Raw genomic sequence first — 16,536 nt, 5'->3', positions numbered from 1 at the left:
CGGGGGCGTGGTCAACCATGGGGCGGGGCGACGCAGAAAAGGAGTGGCTGCTCTGGCAGGAAATCTGAGCTAGGCCCAGCCGGCCAGCGCACGATCCCATCCCAGTCTCAGTCCCCACCGAGCGATCCCTGGGCCATGGACGCAGCAGAGCCGGGTAGGCGGTCCGGGATACGGGATCCAAGAGGGGCATCCCCAGCCATACCCCGCTTCCTAAACTGAGGAGCCATGGTTGTCCCTCTCCGACTTAGAGCAGGGAGAGTTCCTGATTGGGGAGGATGGGGGATCCTCCATTGTGGGGACTCCCAAGCCGAGAGGGGCCCGGGACACCAGTCCCTGACCCCCTCCCCCTTTGGAGTCTTCACCCGGATGACTGGGCGAAGGGGCCCAGGAAGGGGAAGTGGCTGCTTCTGCTTCTGATATTTGTGATGGGGGCAGGGTGTCACCACTGCTGATGGAGTGAGGGGAGGGCGGCAACGCAGGCGGACCCCCACCCGGATGCCCCACAGCCCAGGGAGGGGCAGTGCTGATCCAGGCCCCCTAGAAGAGGGGCTGTTGCAGAAATGCAGCAAGGTTCCACTTGTGTTTGGGGCGGCCTTTTATGTCTCTGCTGTGCATGTTGAGTGTCAGTCTTTATGGCCCTCATGGTCCCAGTCTGCCAGTGTGCCTGCCACAGCTCTGTGCCTGTCTGTCACACGTGTATTTTCATCTGTCTGGCCTGAGGCCCATGTGGTTCCTTTGTCAAGCTGGCTGTCTCCCCTGGGGACAGTGTGACTGCATCTGGGGCATCTGTGTTTGTCTCTTTGCTTCTGAGCCCTGCCTTGGTGGGTGCCTCTGTGTTCCGTGTTGGGATGTGCCTGAGTCCTTCCTGCCCTGAGTCAGCCCCACCCACCCAAGTCCAGGCTCCCTCCATCCCAGCTGACACGCACTCCATCATGCACTCCCCACGAAACCACAGCCTTTGCTCTCTCTCCTCTTCCTGTCTGTCTCTCCACCCTCCAAACAACCAGCCCAGGTCCTGTGGAGGGAGGCTTTGGTGTGCTTATGTGTGACACTCCACACCCCCCCAGGGTTACCCCCAGTTCCTGAGAGCAGGAAGAGATACAGTGACATCTTCAGGAGCCTGGACAACCTTGAGATCTCACTGGGGAACGTGTGAGTCTGAGACTGGGCCACCCCCAAATCCTGCCAGGATCTGCAAAACACCTAAATATCCCAAAATTCAACCCCCTAAATCCACTGGAAATCCCCATAGTGGTCCTAGAACCCCCACATATCCTTCTTGTGACCCCTGAAAACATTTGAGATCCCTATAATCCCACTCTCTGAGCCCCAAAGTTACCTGTAACCCATCAAATTCTGTCTCGAGTCCCATAAAAAAAGTTCAGCTGGTTCTCCCCCAAAACCCTATCCCTTAGATGTCCCAGATACAAGATATGTCACTGAGGTGATATCCAGGACCATCTGCGACACCACCCTGGGACCCTCAGCACCCCTAGGTGGGACAAGCTGGGTGGAGGGTGGTACCCTGACATCCTTACCTCCCAGGACCCTTGAGACGCTGGCTGGAGACCCGGCCCTTTCAGGAGACCCAGAGCCTGACAAGACTCCCACAGCCACCTCGGTGAGAGGCAGAGCCAAGGGGGCAGGGAGGAGGGGTCTCCAGGAGGAGGGATTTTAAGGAAGTGGCCCCTGCCCTGCTTGCTCCTGAATCTGTCTCCCTCCCCCTAAGACCAGTGAAACCAGCCATTGGAGTGGTGCCTCCCCAGAGGGTCCTGTACCCCTTACAGGTAAGGGGCTTTGAGGCCAGGGTGTGGGGGCAGAGTGAAGCCCTTCCCTTAACAAGTCATCACTGAGTGCCTGCCCTGTGCTCCTGGGACCCTGCAGTGCACACATCCGAGCTGAGCCCTCGCCTTCAGGGAGCCACCAGTCTGGGTGGAGAATCAGCGCAATACTACGAGTCATTGTAAAAGGGCATTTTGGGGAGGCTTAAGGTGTAGAATAAGGTCACTAGTCTGGTCTGTGGCCTCAAGTGAGGCCAGGGTTCCATGGGAGTTTAGGATTCAGAGGTCAAAGGTCCACCCATCTGCCCCAGGGCAGGAACTGGACTTGCGGCTCATTCGGAACAAGGGTGGTGTAGATGCAGCCCTGGAGTACGCCAAGACTTGGAGCCGCTATGCCAAGGAGCTGCTGTCCTGGACCGAGAAGAGAGCCAGCCTTGGTGAGGGTCCCTTCCACTGGGCCCCAGGCTCCAGGCAACATCCATACCCCTCCTAACTGAGACCCCTGCTGTCTCCCCCAGAGCTGGAGTTTGCCAAAAGCATTATGAAGATTGCTGAGGCTGGCAAGGTGTCGATCCACCAGCAGGTACCCATGACCAGACCACCCCCCAGGGCCCAAGCCCTCAAGAACCCCAGCCCGATCCCCCTCCCCCTAGATCCTCAACATCCTCCAACACCCCCACCCCAGAGCCACATGCCACTGCAGTACATCTACACCCTGTTCCTGGAGCACGACCTCAGCCTGGGAGCCCTGGCCGTGGACACGGTGGCTCAGCAGAAAAGAGACTACTACCAGGTAAGGAAGCCATGCTGCCCACGGCCGCGCAGCAGGTGGCACCGTTACCACCAGTGCCATTGAGCCGATGAGGAAGCAGAGGCCCGTGGATGCTGAGGAACTTGCCCAAGGTTACACAGCAGAGATTCACACCAGTCTTCCTGTGCAGTTGCAAAATCGTGCTTTTGTTTGTTGGTGGGGCACAGGGTGAGGTGCTGAGTGTTCCCAGGAAGTCTTGGCATCTCTGGGTTGAGGCAGAAAGGCTGAAGTGACCGCTAAGCCTCTTTGTTGGAACAGGGGGTTGGGGGAGAGTGGGTCTGGGTGAGCAGACTCCCCACCCCTCCAGAGTACAGACCCAGAGAAGGGTCCAGAGGATGAAAGGCACATGGCCTCGGAGGATGGAAGGATCAGGTGGCCCTGAGACAACGTTTCCATCCCCCATCATTTGCCAGCCCCTGGCCGCCAAACGGACTGAGATTGAGAAGTGGAGGAAGGAGTTCAAGGAGCAGTGGATGAAAGAACAGAAGCGGATGGTGAGGCCTGGGGTGAGAGAGGGCAAGCCAGGGGAGGGGAGGAAGGGGGGCTGACTGCTCCTGCCCTGGCCCCAGAACGAGGCGATGCAGGCCCTGCGGAGGGCCCAGCTCCAGTATACGCAGCGGAGTGAGGACCTGAGGGTGCGCTCCCAGGCATCCCCGGAAGACCCACCCCCCCAGGCCTCACCAGGACCCACAAAGCAGCAAGAGCGGCGGAGGCGTTCGCGAGAGGAGGCCCAAGCCAAGGTAGAGACCTGCCCCTTGGCCTTCCAGCGCTCCGGCGCCCCCCTCCCCATGCAGTCTCCCACACTTGCCCGGCCTGGTTTCTCCAGGCACAGGAGGCAGAGGCGCTGTACCAGGCCTGCATCCGCGAGGCCAACTCAAGGCAGCAGGACTTAGAGGCCACCAAGCAGCGGATCGTGTCGCACATACGGAAGCTGGTGCTGCAGGGGGACGAAGTGATGAGGCGGGTGAGACCCTTCCCTCCAGCTGAGGGCCCCGCCGCCTGCTCTCCCTAAACTGCTTCCAGGGCACAGGACTCCTCCATCCACATACAGCCAGTTCCCACCCCCAGCCCCTGACTGCGCCTCTGCTTAGGCCCTACTCCTCTGGGTCCTACCCCCAGGGTGACCCTGCCAGCTCTGACCAGACACCCCCACAACGGACTGCTCTCAGCCCTGAGCGGCCTCCCACTGCTGGACCCCACCCCCAACCCTGACTATGCTGGCTGGCATTTCTACAGGTCAGCACCCCAACTCCACCCACCCCTCATTCTTGGTCTCTGCTGAGCAGGTGACCCTGAGACTGTTCGGGCTGCGGGGGGCCCAAGCAGAGCATGGTCCCCGCGCCTTTGCCGCCCTGGCCGAGTGCTGTGCGCCCTTCGAGCCCGGCCAGCGCTACCAGGAGTTTGTGCAGACACTGCAGCCGGAGGTCCCACCACCCCCACCACCTGCCTTCTCTTTCAAGGAGTACACACCTACCGTGCACAGGTGGGCCCCTGGGAGCAGAGTCAGGAAGAAGTCCCCCCGGAGGCAGTGCCAGCTGTCGGCATCACGGGGCTGAGAACTCAGGGCCCCAGTACTTGGAGTCAGTACCCGAGGCTCTCCCTTGGGAGCGGGTGCCCGTCCTGGGAGGGTCAGGACTTGAAGCCCCTGCTCTGCCACAGTGCTGCACACCAGGGCCAGGAGATGGATCCAAGGTGCGGGACTGGGTGCCGGCTGCTGGCACCCCTGCCAGTGTCCTGGTTCTCAGAGCCCTCAAACCTGTGCTCTCAGCTCCCCTCTGGACACAAGAAAAAAGCTCTCTGGCCCCTCGCCTCCACGGCTGGATGAGAGCACGGCTGAGCCAGGCCCTTGGGAGGACGCAGGCCCAGGATGGCAGGGTGAGTGTGGTGAGGGGCTGGCGGGAGTGGTGCTGGCCAACAGCTGTCCTAACAACTGACCTGTCCCCTCCTAGGGACTCCAGGCCCCACTCCAGGCAGCGATGTGGACAGCGTGGGCGGTGGCAGCGAGTCTCGATCCCTGGACTCTCCCACTTCCAGCCCAGGTGTTGCCAGGACCTGGCCCTGACCCACTCCTAACCTCTGACCATCCTCGAGTCCTGGCCAGGCTTCAACCTTTGATCTCTAACCACATTCCTGTCCTATTTCTTCAGCCTCTCACCTGTCTGACCCCCTCCTGACCTCCAGCCCTTTCCCCAAGGTCATCTGTGGGTGGTTCTGAAAGGCCTGAACACCTTCTTAGCCTTGGAACTTCCCCATGCGCCCTATGACCCTGAACTCTGACCCTCTGACTCCAGGCCCTGGTACGAGGCGGCTGGTGAAAGTCTCATCCACAGGCACTGAATCCTCAGATGACTTTGAGGAGCGGGACCCTGGTGAGGCTGGAAGTGGGTGGGAAAGTGCTGGAGGCAGGGGATGGGCCAGGCCTCCCTGACCTCATTTTACCACAGACCTGGGAGATGGGCTCGAGAATGGATCAGGCAGCCCCTTCCGGAAGTGGACTCTGTCCAGTGCAGCCCAGACCCACCGGCTACGGCGGCTGAGGGGCCCAGCCAAGTGCCGAGAGTGCGAGGCCTTCATGGTCAGCGGGACCGAATGTGAGGAGGTGTGGCCCGGGCCAATGACCCAATGCCCTCTGCCAACCCCCAGTGACCTTCCTGACCCCAGACACTTTCTGACCTGACATTCCTGTGACCTTCCCATCCCAGGAACCAGCCCTGATCTGAGGATGTCCCATGAGCTTCCCATTCCCTAAGGACCCTCACAACCCTCACTTCTCCTGCTGACCTCCCTGCCCCTGTGACTTTCCCCCTAGTGCCTTCTGACCTGCCACAAGCGCTGCCTTGAGACTCTGCTGATCTTCTGTGGGCACAGGCGGCTCCCAGCACGGACATCCCTCTTTGGGGTCGACTTCCTGCAGCTGCCCAGGGACTTTCCAGAAGAGGTGCCCTTTGTAGTCACCAGGTGCACGGCCGAGATAGAACAGCGTGCCCTGGGTGTGCAGGTGCCACCTTGACTCTTGACCCTTGACATTTGACCATCCCCAGCAATCGGCTGGCCCTCTCCATGGCTGGATTACTACCCAGATGTTTATTTCCCACCCTACCCTGCAGGGCATTTATCGGGTCAGCGGGTCCCGGGTCCGTGTGGAACGACTGTGCCAGGCTTTTGAGAATGGGCGAGCACTGGTGGACCTGTCAGGGAACTCACCTCATGATGTCTCAAGCGTCCTCAAGAGGTTCCTCCAGGAGGTGGGTGCTCAGGGGGCAGGGGCAGGGGCCGGGCAGGCTCAGGCTAAGGACCTTCTGCAGCCTACCCTCACCCACGTTCCCTCTGCCATTCCACCCCCAGCTCACTGACCCCGTGGTCCCTTTCCACTTCTACGATGCCTTCATCTCTCTGGCTAAGACCCTGCATGCAAACCCTGAGCATGACCCTGGGACCCCCAGCCCCAGCCCTGAGGTTATTCGCTTGCTGAAGACCCTCTTGGTGCAGCTGCCCGACTCTAACTACAACACCCTGCGGCACCTGGTGGCCCATCTGTTCAGGTGTGCACTGTCCCTGACCTTGAGATGGACTTCTGACCCGAGGCACGGATCTGTGAGCCCTTCCCTGGACATGTGACTACTGATCCCTGGCACTGACCCGTGACCCTTGCCTGTGTTTTCTGAGCTTTGAACCTTAATATATGTGACTCTTGACTTTGAGTGCCTGCTCCTGACCCCCATTGCTGGGCATGTGGCTGCTGGTCTCAAACAGTGGCAGGGGCCACTGACCCGTGACTTGGGCATGTTGACACTAGTGTGGCCTTCGGGTCCTACCTGATGAGCGATGACTGTGCACTCTGTGCCCTTACCCTTCTCCCCACTCCATCCGCAGGGTGGCTGCACAGTTCGAGGAAAATAAGATGTCTGCCAACAACTTGGGAATTGTGTTTGGACCGACGCTGCTGCGGCCACCGGATGGTCCTGGGACGGCCAGCACTGGTCCTGTTACCCGCCTCCTGGACTCTGGGCACCAGGCCCAGCTTGTCGAGTTCCTCATTGTGAACTATGAGCAGATCTTTGGGATGGACGAACTGCCCCTGGCCACTGAGCCCCCGCCTCAAGATAACAGCCCAGTCCCTGGGCCGCCCACCACCAGCTCCCAGCCACCAGCCCCATACCTTGCCCCAGATCCCCAGCCCCCAACCCTACCCTCAGACCTGGGCCCAGACCCTGAGCCCCACGGTGCCCTGGAGAAGCATCCTGAGGCCACGCCCCCCGAGGTAGGAACCTGCTCAGCCTAGGGACAGGGGTTGGGTCTTCTCTCCATTTAATCTTCTCACTCTCCTTTATTCCTTCCTTTCCCTTTAAAATTTTCTTTCGTTGCTTTCTTTTTTTTAAATACATATTTATTTTGAGAGAGGGGGAAGGGAGGGAGAAAGAGAAGGAGAAAAACATCCATGCGCGAGAGAGACCTCTATTAGATGCCTCTCTCAAGCCCCCAGCTGGAGATCTGACCCAGGCCTGTGCCCTGACCGGGAATCGAACTGAGGACATTCGCAGGCCAGTGCCCAATCTACTGAGCCACACCAGCCAGGGCATCATTCCTTTCTTATGTACCCTGTGCTTATTCTAGGAAGAGAAGTGAGGAATGGAGTGGGTAGGGGTAACAGTGAAGTGACAACAGGATGTAGCCCTGCAGAGGGACTAACACGGGTGATCACTCATTCCTCCAGCAGAATATTTATTGACACCTGCTATGTACCAAGCATTGTTCTAGGCATTACATCCACACATCAGTGAGCAGAATATTCAAAGACCCCGTGCTCTTGGTGCCTACATTCTTGTGGGAAAGAAACCATTAATAAACAAGAAATATGATACAGAGTTAGTTATATAGGATGTTACATGGTGACAAGTATTGTGGAGAAAAGAAAAGGTAGCATATCAAAGGTAAGGGATGTCAGGGACACCAAGGTGAGAGGTGACGGACAGTTTATAGCAGTAAGTAGGATGGTGTGGACAGGTCTCACGGAGAAGGTGGATTTGAGCAAAGACTGGGAGGATATCAGGGAGAAATAAACTGGGTGGAAATCAAGAGAAGTGTGTTCCAGGCGAAGGGAATAGCCAATGCAGAGGCCCTGAGGTGGGAGCACGCCTGGTGTGTTCAAGGCGCAGCTTCACGTTGTAACGAATGAGAAGGTGGTCAGGCGTAGAGCCAAAGAGCAGTCTGTGGGCCACCACCTACTATGCGTGGGCACTCTATAGGCTTCCTGTCGTTCTCCCCACAGCCCTGAGTCGTAGAGACTGTTAGTGAAAACCATTTACAGGTGAGACTCCTTGGGAGGTTTCCCTGACCCTCCTTCTCTGCTACACCTGCCATTCCTGAGAGCACAGATCTCCTCCATGGCGGCCCCAGGCTGGGAAAGGGGCTGCCGGTGTGCGGCGGGACTCTGCGCACCAAAATGGCTCAGAAAGGGCTCAGGACAGTGTCTGACACATGGAAAGAACTCTAGCTGCTATTAGCATTTATTTAGTTAAAGACAGAACAGTGAAAATGTACAGCTAAAAAGCAGGCATAATATGGCAGAGAATAGAGCAGAAAGGAGATTTACCTCGTGTGGGGATGGTTAAGTCACAACCTGGCCTGGCCCTCCGCTGAGCCAAGGCGCTGCTGCCCTCACAGAGCCCGCCGCCGAGACCAATGCCATTGCCCTGCACAGCAGGACCAGCAGTCCACTGTTAAGGGCATTATCTCTCCCCAAACACCAGAACTACAAAGGAACTTGCAGGTGCAGGAACAAACCCTCAGTTCTCCAAGAGTCTCAAAGAACTGCAATTTCATTGTTAGGGTCTTGGTCTTGGGTTTCTCCCTACAGATTCCAACTTTACAGAGTGACCAGAAAGAAGAAGTGGCCGATGATAGGAAAGATGAGAGCGGGGAAGGTGAGTGTGTTGGGGAGTAACCCAGGAGTTCTGCGGGTGCCCCTGCTCAGGATAGGTTGGCTGAGAGATGACTCCCCAGGGGCTGGGGACCCCTAGAGGACTTGGGGATGCTCAGCAATGACCACCTCATTCCACAGTGTCCAGCCAAGGCCCCGAGGACTCACTTCTGGGGACACAGTCCCGTAATTACTTCAGCCGCCAGCCAGTGAAGTATTCCCGGGGGGGCGTGCGACCTGTCACCCACCAGCTGTCCAGCTTGGCCCTGGTGGCTTCCAAATTATGCGAAGAGACCCCTGTCACATCAGGGTCCCAAGGGAGCTTGCGGAGGAAGGGGCTGGGCCCTACTCCTGCCACCCCCGAGGACAGCCCCCTGCGCCGCACCACGCTGCCCAAGCATTTTGAAATTACCCAGGAGACAGCCAGGCTACTCTCCAAGCTGCAGACAGAGGCTGTGCCCAAGGCCACCTGCTGCCCGGCCCCCCAGCCTGAAGAGGAGGAAGCCGAGGACCATCTCTGACCATCCCAGCGCTCTGACCAAATTGCTCAGGACTGAGGAGATAGACCCACTTCTCCCCAGGAGTTCAATGTTGGGGGTTCTGGAGAGTTCCTATAAGGAAAAACTGCATGGCCTGGGGGAAGACTGAAACCCTTTTTGGTGCAATGTACCCCCCACTAGACACAGGTCACTGTCAAGCATCAGGGCCACTCAGGTTCAGAGGTCACTCAGGGCCAATACTCAGGTTCAATATAGGTCACAGGATCCTTGGGGTCCACCCTGGGATCCCCTGGGATCCTCTGACCCCTGGGACAGGCGTGCCTTTTGCTACTTCGGTTGTAGCCACTTCCCCACCTCCTCCTGGCTCCTTAGCAGACCTAAAGTGACCAGCTCTTGGGAGTGCGGAAGTGACAGCCCAGACGGGACATCTGGAGGTGCCTGGGGTCTGATGGTCCCTAAATAAACTGTGTCTTTATGCCCTTGAGTGTCTTTCTTCGCCAGGTGAGGGCAGCATCCTCTGGCCCCATTTTACCCGGCAGGGAAACCGAGGCCCCCTCTCTCTGAGCACCTACAGGCAGTCGAGCTGGACCTGGGCACCGAGCTGAGTCATGCCGGCCCGGCCCTCCTCGGGCTCCACGTCTCCGATCCGGTCCTGCATAATCAAATAGAACAAAGTGCAGATAACCCGGACAATGGAGCTGTGTTCTCTGGGCCGGGCCGTGGGAGCGCGGGGCCGACGCAGGCCTGCGCAGGGCAGAGGGCAGTGCCGCCAGGGGCTGGGGGCGAGGGGGCGTGATTGCAAGAAACTAGAGTGCGGCGGGACGGTCAGTAGGGGCCGAGCAGGTCCGAGGGGTAGGAGAGGCGGTGGCACGCGGTAGCTGCGGGCTAGGGAAGCCGCGGTGGGGCGGGGGTCCGGGCGGTGGGAGCCAAGTCGGATCAGGGCGTGGCTTGGAGCTCGGCGGCGGATTGGACGCGTGGAAGCGGGGTTGGGTGGGAGCGGGGGTGCGGACCCTGGGACCACCCGGCGCTGAGCCCGGGCAGCGTGAGGTCACGGCGGGAATTCTCCCGCCCCGAGTGACTCAGCCACCCCCAAGGCCCGAAACTGAGGGCGCGTAGGTGTGCAGGGACGGGGTGGGGGTCTCGCCGGAAGTGGGGAGGAAGTGGGGGGCTGAGGTTCCGGGCGACTCCGGCTTCTCCGGGCCGCTGAGGCCGGGGTCCCCCAGGTGGCGGGGGCGGGGCGCCGGGGCTGGGCAGGGACAGGGCCGTGGGGGCGGGACTCGCCCTCTGCGCTGTGTGCGGGCGGCGCTAAGCGCCCCCAGACTCGCCACTTCCTACACGGTCGCTGGGCTATGGGCCTCGGACCCGGCCCTACCCCACGCGAGGCCGTCCCGTCTGCGGCTTGACGGGTGGCCTAGGTGAGACCGGCATGGAGGGGGTGGACGCGAGTCCCTGGGTGGGTGCGGCAAGTGGCCGCGGGGCGGGTGCTGCCCATTTCTCCCCTACCCACATCCTCCCTCAGCCTGGGGCTCCGGAAAGCCCCGCCAGCTGCCCCCTTTGTCGCGGAAGCCAGCAGGGTCGTCCCAGACTGGCCCGATACCCCGCCGCTTCGGGAGCGCCCTTGCCCAAAGTCTGCCTCCCAACTTCTGGGGCTGGCTCGCCGCCTTCCCAGGTCTCCCCAGTCAGCTCCACGCCGGAGCACCCACAGCCTGCAGGGTCCCTGCAGTGATCCCGCCCTGCGCACACGTGACTTCTGAGCTCTGCAGTCTGCAGTGACCCCGACACCAAACTGACCTTCCCTCCCCTCCTTTCACAGCTCACACCCCTTTGTCCTACCCTAGCCCCCACCACCTACAGCACAGACTGGACCCAAACTGGCAGCAGGTGAGCAGATGGGTTTGGTTTTGTTTCTTTAAGTTACAAAAGGCAACCAACTGGAAAAGGAAAAACAAACCTAGGTAGTCGTTTGATTTGGGAGATATCTTTGTAACAGTCTTATTAGTAAATAAGCAACAGCTGTCCCCTCCACCTCACCCCATAGAGCTTGCTTTTCTAGGACATCCCGGTCCCCCAAAACACTTTGCCCTGAGGCATTTGAGTTTGAAAGCTGTGGCCTACCTGTCTCGACCCTATCCTCTGGGTGCTGTTCCTTTCTAGGTCCTTTGGACCATCCCTGCCAGCACTGACCTTTTCCTCTGTGCCCCCAGGTAGGTCACCATGGGCCAGTGCTACTACAATGAGACCATCGGCTTCTTCTACAACAACAGCGGCAAGGAGCTGAGCTCCTACTGGCGGCCGAAGGATGTTGTTGTGGTGGCGCTGGGGCTGACCGTCAGCGTGCTGGTGCTGCTGACCAACCTGTTGATCATTGCGGCCATCGCCTCCAACCGCCGCTTCCACCAGCCCATTTACTACCTGCTTGGCAACCTGGCTGCGGCCGACCTCTTTGCTGGTGTGGCCTACCTCTTCCTCATGTTCCACACTGGCCCGCGCACAGCCCAGCTCTCGCTCCTGGGCTGGTTTGTGCGGCAGGGTCTGCTGGACACAAGCCTGACTGCGTCAGTGGCCACACTGCTGGCTATTGCCGTGGAGCGGCACCAAAGCGTGATGGCCGTGCAGCTGCACAGCCGCATGCCCCGCGGCCGTGTGGTCATGCTCATTGTGGGGGTTTGGGTAGCCGCCCTGGGCCTGGGGCTGCTGCCTGCCCACTCCTGGCACTGCCTCTGTGCCCTGGACAGCTGCTCACGCATGGCTCCCCTGCTCAGCCGCTCCTACCTGGCCGTCTGGGCTCTGTCCAGCCTGTTCGTCTTCCTACTCATGGTGGCTGTCTACACCCGCATTTTCTTCTATGTTCGTGGGCGGGTACAGCGTATGGCAGGGCATGTCAGCTGTCACCCCCGCTACCGTGAGACCACACTCAGCCTCGTCAAGACTGTTGTCATCATCCTGGGTGAGTGGGACCCGGATTCCCCCCAGCTCCTGCAAGATCTGGTGGAAGAGCATGATGGGCGGAGATGATTTGGGCGGGGAAGGTTCTCCAAAGCGGTGATATCTGAGCAGAGGCCTGAGTGCTGGGGAAGGGAAAAAAAGTTCTCAGGCAGAGGGAACAGAGAGCCCCAGACGGGACCAAGCAGGCCAGCACCCCCAGAGAGGAGAGGATGTCAGCACAGCCTCGAAGGACACAGATAGGAGTCAGATTTTGTCCTGAATTCCGTGGGAAGCCCTTAAGTTTTTGGCAGGGAGTAACGTGGTCACTCTGGCTGTCGAAACGTAGGATGGTCTGGGTGGGGCGGGCAGCGGGAGACCTTCACATTGGGATATGCCCCACATACACATAAGAACAAGGAGCAACTCTTCCCAATGATGGCCTTCCCCTGACTGGGTGACTGGCCTGTCCCACGGTGACCTGCTCTCCCCCACAGTGTACCAGTTAGGAAAGGAGTCCCTTCTGGCAGACAAGTTAAAGTAAAGAGTCCCTTCTTATCACTCCTGCCACATCACTCTGCCAAGGCAGCAAGACAAGCCTCTCTGGCACTGTAAAGCACAGCTGTTGTCCGAGCTCCGGACACCCCTGCAGCCCTGAGTTCAGAGCCGTGGGTGCCAGGCCCCCTGACAGCTGGCCCTACTCACCTTGGGCTTCATCCTGCAGGGGCGTTTGTGGTCTGCTGGACGCCAGGCCAGGTGGTGCTGCTCCTGGACGGTCTGGACTGCAAGTCTTGCAACGTCCTGGCTGTGGAGAAGTATTTCCTACTCTTGGCCGAGGCCAACTCACTGGTCAACGCTGTGGTGTACTCCTGCCGCGATGCAGAGATGCGCCGCACCTTCCGCCGCCTCCTCTGCTGTCTGTGCCTCCGCCGGTCCACCCGTGATTCTCCCCGCTACACAGCCTCCACCCAAACAGGCGCCAACACTCGCATCATGCTTTCTAAAAATGGCCACCCCCTGATGGACTCCACCCTTTAGCCAGCCTTGGACTTCAGCGGGGAGCAGAAAGTGCCCTATTGCACCCCTGACTACTCGTGGATGTGCCTGGTTCACCCCAATCTGAGGGACAGAATTCAAGGCAGACCCTTGGTCTGGATGACACCAGTGCCAGGCCTCCCCAGGCGCACAACTCTGCCTGCTTCGGGGCCTAGGGGTACGTGGTCATCTCCAGTGCCCGGGAGAGTGTCAGATGGGGTTCAGAAACTGGCTCTTCAATCGTCTCAGGTTGTGGGGTTTTTAACGGACGTTTTTCTGTTTTTACCGCACATCCCTGGCGCACCCTGTGGCTGGCTTCTTTGTGCGCGTTGGTGTGTGTCAAAGGTGGGAGCGATGAGGACTCTCAGGCCACACTGCCGAAAATCACGAGGACAGATCACAGATGCACCGTCTGCCTGAAGCTGATCCTTCAGTGGCATGGACTGAAGGGTGCTGAGCAAGAGCTGGGAAAGGCGTGTGACCATGTGAAGCCTCTGGGGCTCGCCTGTCCCTGTTAGACTTGAGGGTGTCCACGAGGAGGGCATATTAAGAAGTAAACCTTTCTTTCTCCTCTGGGATTTCTAAAGCACTTTCTGTCATTAACTCAGTCTGTCACTGTGTCCCAGAATTGTCCACCTCAGCTTTAGCCTGGCAGGGATCCTTCAGCGCTATTCTCATTCCCCTTCCGTCTCTGGCTGGTTGTTACTCATGCGTCTTGGAGTTTGGCATCTGTTCCCTCTCGTCTGTCTTCTCCACTCATTCCACTGCTTCCCTCTTGCCAACTGCCTGTCTTTGTCCTCTGGAGCCCAGAGGAGTTCATGGCCCACATGGGTCCTCTCCTGCCTGCCCTTCCGACCTAGTCCAGGTTGTCAGGTGTGTCCATCCCATTGCACACTACACACCAGGGCCAGGGGTAGTGGGATCCATGGGGCAGGGTGTCAGATTTGAGTGTTGCCGTTTCTCAAGCTCCTCTGACGTTGCCTGGCACACCGATAAGCCCTTCGGGTGCATTATTTAATCATCGCCTGCAAGCATTACACCCCTTTCATGCGAGGACAGTGGCTCTGAGGGCTTGAGGTCTGGCCCATGGTCACACAGTTTTGAAGGGGCCCAGAGATGCATCCAGGGACTAGAGAGGCCCCTGGGGAAAGGGCTTCAGATTCTCACAAAGTATGGAATTGGTCACAGCTCAGCCTGACTTTTTTCTTTTCCTTTCTTTTTTTTTTTTTAACTGTTTATTGACTTTAGAGAGAGGAGAGAGTGAGAAACATCAACTTCTTGTTCCACTCATCTGTGCATTCATTGGTTGATTCTTGTATGTGCCCTGACCAGGGATCGAACCTGCAACCTTGGCCTATTGGGACAACGCTCCAACCAACTGAGCTAACCAGCCAGGGCTCAGCCTGGCTTTACCTCACCACATAGCCCCTGAGGGCCTGAGACGTGTCAGATTCCTGATGAGGAACCCTGTCTCAGATGCTCATAGGGACACCCTGCTAGGCATGGTGTAGACAGGATCTGGACTCTCTGCTTCCACCTGAGGAGGAGACGGGGTTATGTCCCTACTTCAGGTTCACACACAGATAACAGCCAAATGTGAAACCAGGCCTCCCATAAGAGGCCCAGTTCTTAAGCTACTAATGTAAACATTGCCAAAGAACCAAAAACATCTAGGTCCTTCTATGTTAAATGCAGCAGGCTTCCCTTCAGGAAAGCCCCCTGCCCTAAGGCAGCTTTGTGAGGAGGCAAGAATGAACTGGGATGCTGGGTACTTCTCCAGTGTCCAAGGTGGGCAACATGGCTCCTAAGGCCTGGGGCCTGAATCTCCAGAGGTGGTGACCCAGGCCAGCAGCTTCCACCATGTGCTTGGCCACTAGCCCATGAACGATGCAGTCCTTGCCTTCATCGAGCTTTGGGCTTGCTGGGCAGACAAGCCACTGCGGGGGGGCCAGGCAGCCAACAATTCCAACCACCTCCAAAAGACAGCTCTGTGTCTCGCCTGCTCTGAGCTGGCTGCTCTTGCATCAGCGTCCTCCAGGTCCTAATTCCCACTCGGACTCTGTCCCACCAGCTTTCCCCTCTCTTGTAGGTCTCTCTTCTCTACCAAGTGTTTGTCTCTGCTGGTCTTTCAAACACCTATCCCCTACCACATTCTCGGAAGGACACCAAAGTTCGCCACTATTTTCAGGCCTCCCGTGCAAGTGCTGTGCTAGCAGCTGACCTTTCGATACAGAGCATTGGCTCTCAATGGCACCCACACATCTTCTAGTACTTCCTGTTATTGGGGCCAAGTGTCAACTCTCATCAGGAAGCTTTCAAGGTTGTTCTTACACGGCCCACATCACTCATTTCCATTCCGTGATGTCTTTTGGAGTCCCCCAGTAAAATCACTCCAAATGGTTCTTGCATCTCCTGTCCTGCCCTGCCTGAAGGGTTGGCAGCCAGGCTTGAGGACCTTGTATGAGCCGTGTCTGGAGCCTGCCCTTAGAGCAAACGCGCTCCAGGAGGTCCCATGAAGTTGGATAAATAACTTGGCCAGTCTGTTCCTTTTCTCTCGCATGAGGAGCTGCTGCCTCGGGGTGCACCACAGGGTGGGTCTTCCTCGTTAGTTATCTACGTGGTAGTGTTTTCTAGTCCTGGAATGCCGCAGAGCAAGAGAATGAATAAACAAGAGAGGTCATGCTCGAGCCAGACCTTGAAAGGTAAATAGAACTGACTTCTGCAGCTAAGAAAATGACTCAGTGCTAACCTCCCGGCCACCATCAACACACGCTTGTGACCCTCATGGAAAGCTTCGAGGCAAGAGCCAGGATGCAGGGAGCCCTAGTGACCCACCCCATGGGGCTGAGGAGAGCATTAGGGGACTGAGCAGGGGGCTGGGGCTGGGGCTTCTGGAGATGAATTGGGGGGTGTTGATGGAGTCCAAGGGAGAGTCTGAGAAGGAAGGGGTGGCTGGAAGGAAGAGTGGGCTGCCCTGAGAAGTGGGGACGCAGGAAATGTGTGGGTCCCTGAGGAGTGGGGGGCTCAGGTTTGAGGGCCTCTGAAGAGAAGGAATAGGGTCTCTGAACAGGAGGTATGGAGAGGAGTAGGCAAAGCTGGCCTTCCCCTCTCTAGGGCTAGAGGATGGGGGTGGGGAGCGCCGCTGCCTTGACAAACCAACCCAGTCCTAGTCGAGGACTGGGACTGTTGGGGGCGTGTCCGTGGGCGGTGCTCCCCGGCCTGGGCGGCGGGGTTGGCTGGCAGCGGTGGCGGGGTCCTGTCCAGGCGCGCACAGCGCACAGGTGGCAGCAGTTGGCTGCAGAGTCCGTGCAAGTGCTCCAGGCCCGGCGGCCCCCCATCAGCACCCGCCGCGCCCCGCCGGCCCTGGACGCCCAGACTCTGGCGATGTCCTGCAGCAGATCACGGCCAACGCCGACCAGAGTCTGGAGGAGGCGCAGGCCAGATGCTGCGCGGGTTGGCCGAGTGGCCAGGCGGCTGGGGGTGTGGAGCAGAGGAGGGGCCAAGGCGACGGCGTGGAGTATCTGAGCCGGGAGGGCAGATTTGAGGGGATAGGAGCTTGAGGAGAAC

At 58.7% G+C, this 16,536-nt stretch overlaps 2 protein-coding genes across 7 annotated transcripts; both read left to right on the top strand.

The window, feature by feature from the left end:
• The first annotated feature begins 37 nt into the window (after positions 1 to 37).
• Positions 38 to 9,508, top strand: GMIP (GEM interacting protein). Its single transcript, XM_045195839.2, has 21 exons — positions 38 to 154; positions 1,068 to 1,152; positions 1,546 to 1,621; positions 1,730 to 1,787; positions 2,093 to 2,218; positions 2,300 to 2,364; positions 2,467 to 2,574; positions 3,006 to 3,086; positions 3,162 to 3,332; positions 3,419 to 3,556; positions 3,879 to 4,075; positions 4,361 to 4,467; positions 4,542 to 4,631; positions 4,884 to 4,961; positions 5,037 to 5,191; positions 5,402 to 5,590; positions 5,700 to 5,837; positions 5,938 to 6,134; positions 6,466 to 6,853; positions 8,450 to 8,516; positions 8,654 to 9,508. The coding sequence occupies exons 1-21, from the start codon at positions 136 to 138 to the stop codon at positions 9,031 to 9,033; spliced, it is 2,913 nt and encodes a 970-aa protein (XP_045051774.2). The 5' UTR covers positions 38 to 135; the 3' UTR covers positions 9,034 to 9,508.
• A 71-nt stretch (positions 9,509 to 9,579) lies between these two features.
• Positions 9,580 to 13,545, top strand: LPAR2 (lysophosphatidic acid receptor 2). 6 transcript variants are annotated; one of them, XM_053911624.2, is made up of 4 exons: positions 9,582 to 9,836; positions 10,826 to 10,893; positions 11,217 to 11,959; positions 12,659 to 13,545. In XM_053911624.2, the coding sequence occupies exons 3-4, from the start codon at positions 11,227 to 11,229 to the stop codon at positions 12,970 to 12,972; spliced, it is 1,047 nt and encodes a 348-aa protein (XP_053767599.1). In that variant the 5' UTR covers positions 9,582 to 9,836; positions 10,826 to 10,893; positions 11,217 to 11,226; the 3' UTR covers positions 12,973 to 13,545. The 6 variants fall into 6 exon arrangements, with proteins under 6 accessions (XP_053767602.1, XP_053767599.1, XP_053767600.1 ...); XM_053911625.2 differs by having other exon boundaries at positions 9,582 to 9,855; XM_053911626.2 differs by lacking the exon at positions 9,582 to 9,836 and adding an exon at positions 10,007 to 10,128.
• Positions 13,546 to 16,536: the final 2,991 nt, after the last annotated feature.

This window comes from Desmodus rotundus, chromosome 9, assembly GCF_022682495.2.
Source record: "Desmodus rotundus isolate HL8 chromosome 9, HLdesRot8A.1, whole genome shotgun sequence".
Taxonomy (NCBI): Eukaryota; Metazoa; Chordata; class Mammalia; order Chiroptera; family Phyllostomidae; genus Desmodus; species Desmodus rotundus.
The sequence above is the reverse complement of the archived record's forward strand: the minus strand, read 5'-3'. Positions and strand labels throughout refer to the sequence as shown.

Bases quoted from the DNA above. Each gene is read 5' to 3' on its own strand.
- GMIP (XM_045195839.2), top strand. The intron at 3,557-3,878 runs GTGAGACCCTTC...TCTGCTGAGCAG, and splicing joins GGGACGAAGTGATGAGGCGG to GTGACCCTGAGACTGTTCGG. The intron at 4,468-4,541 runs GTGAGTGTGGTG...GTCCCCTCCTAG, and splicing joins CGCAGGCCCAGGATGGCAGG to GGACTCCAGGCCCCACTCCA.
- LPAR2 (XM_053911627.2), top strand. From the start codon at position 11,227: ATGGGCCAGTGCTACTACAATGAGACCATCGGCTTCTTCTACAACAAC. The intron at 11,960-12,658 runs GTGAGTGGGACC...TTCATCCTGCAG, and splicing joins GACTGTTGTCATCATCCTGG to GGGCGTTTGTGGTCTGCTGG.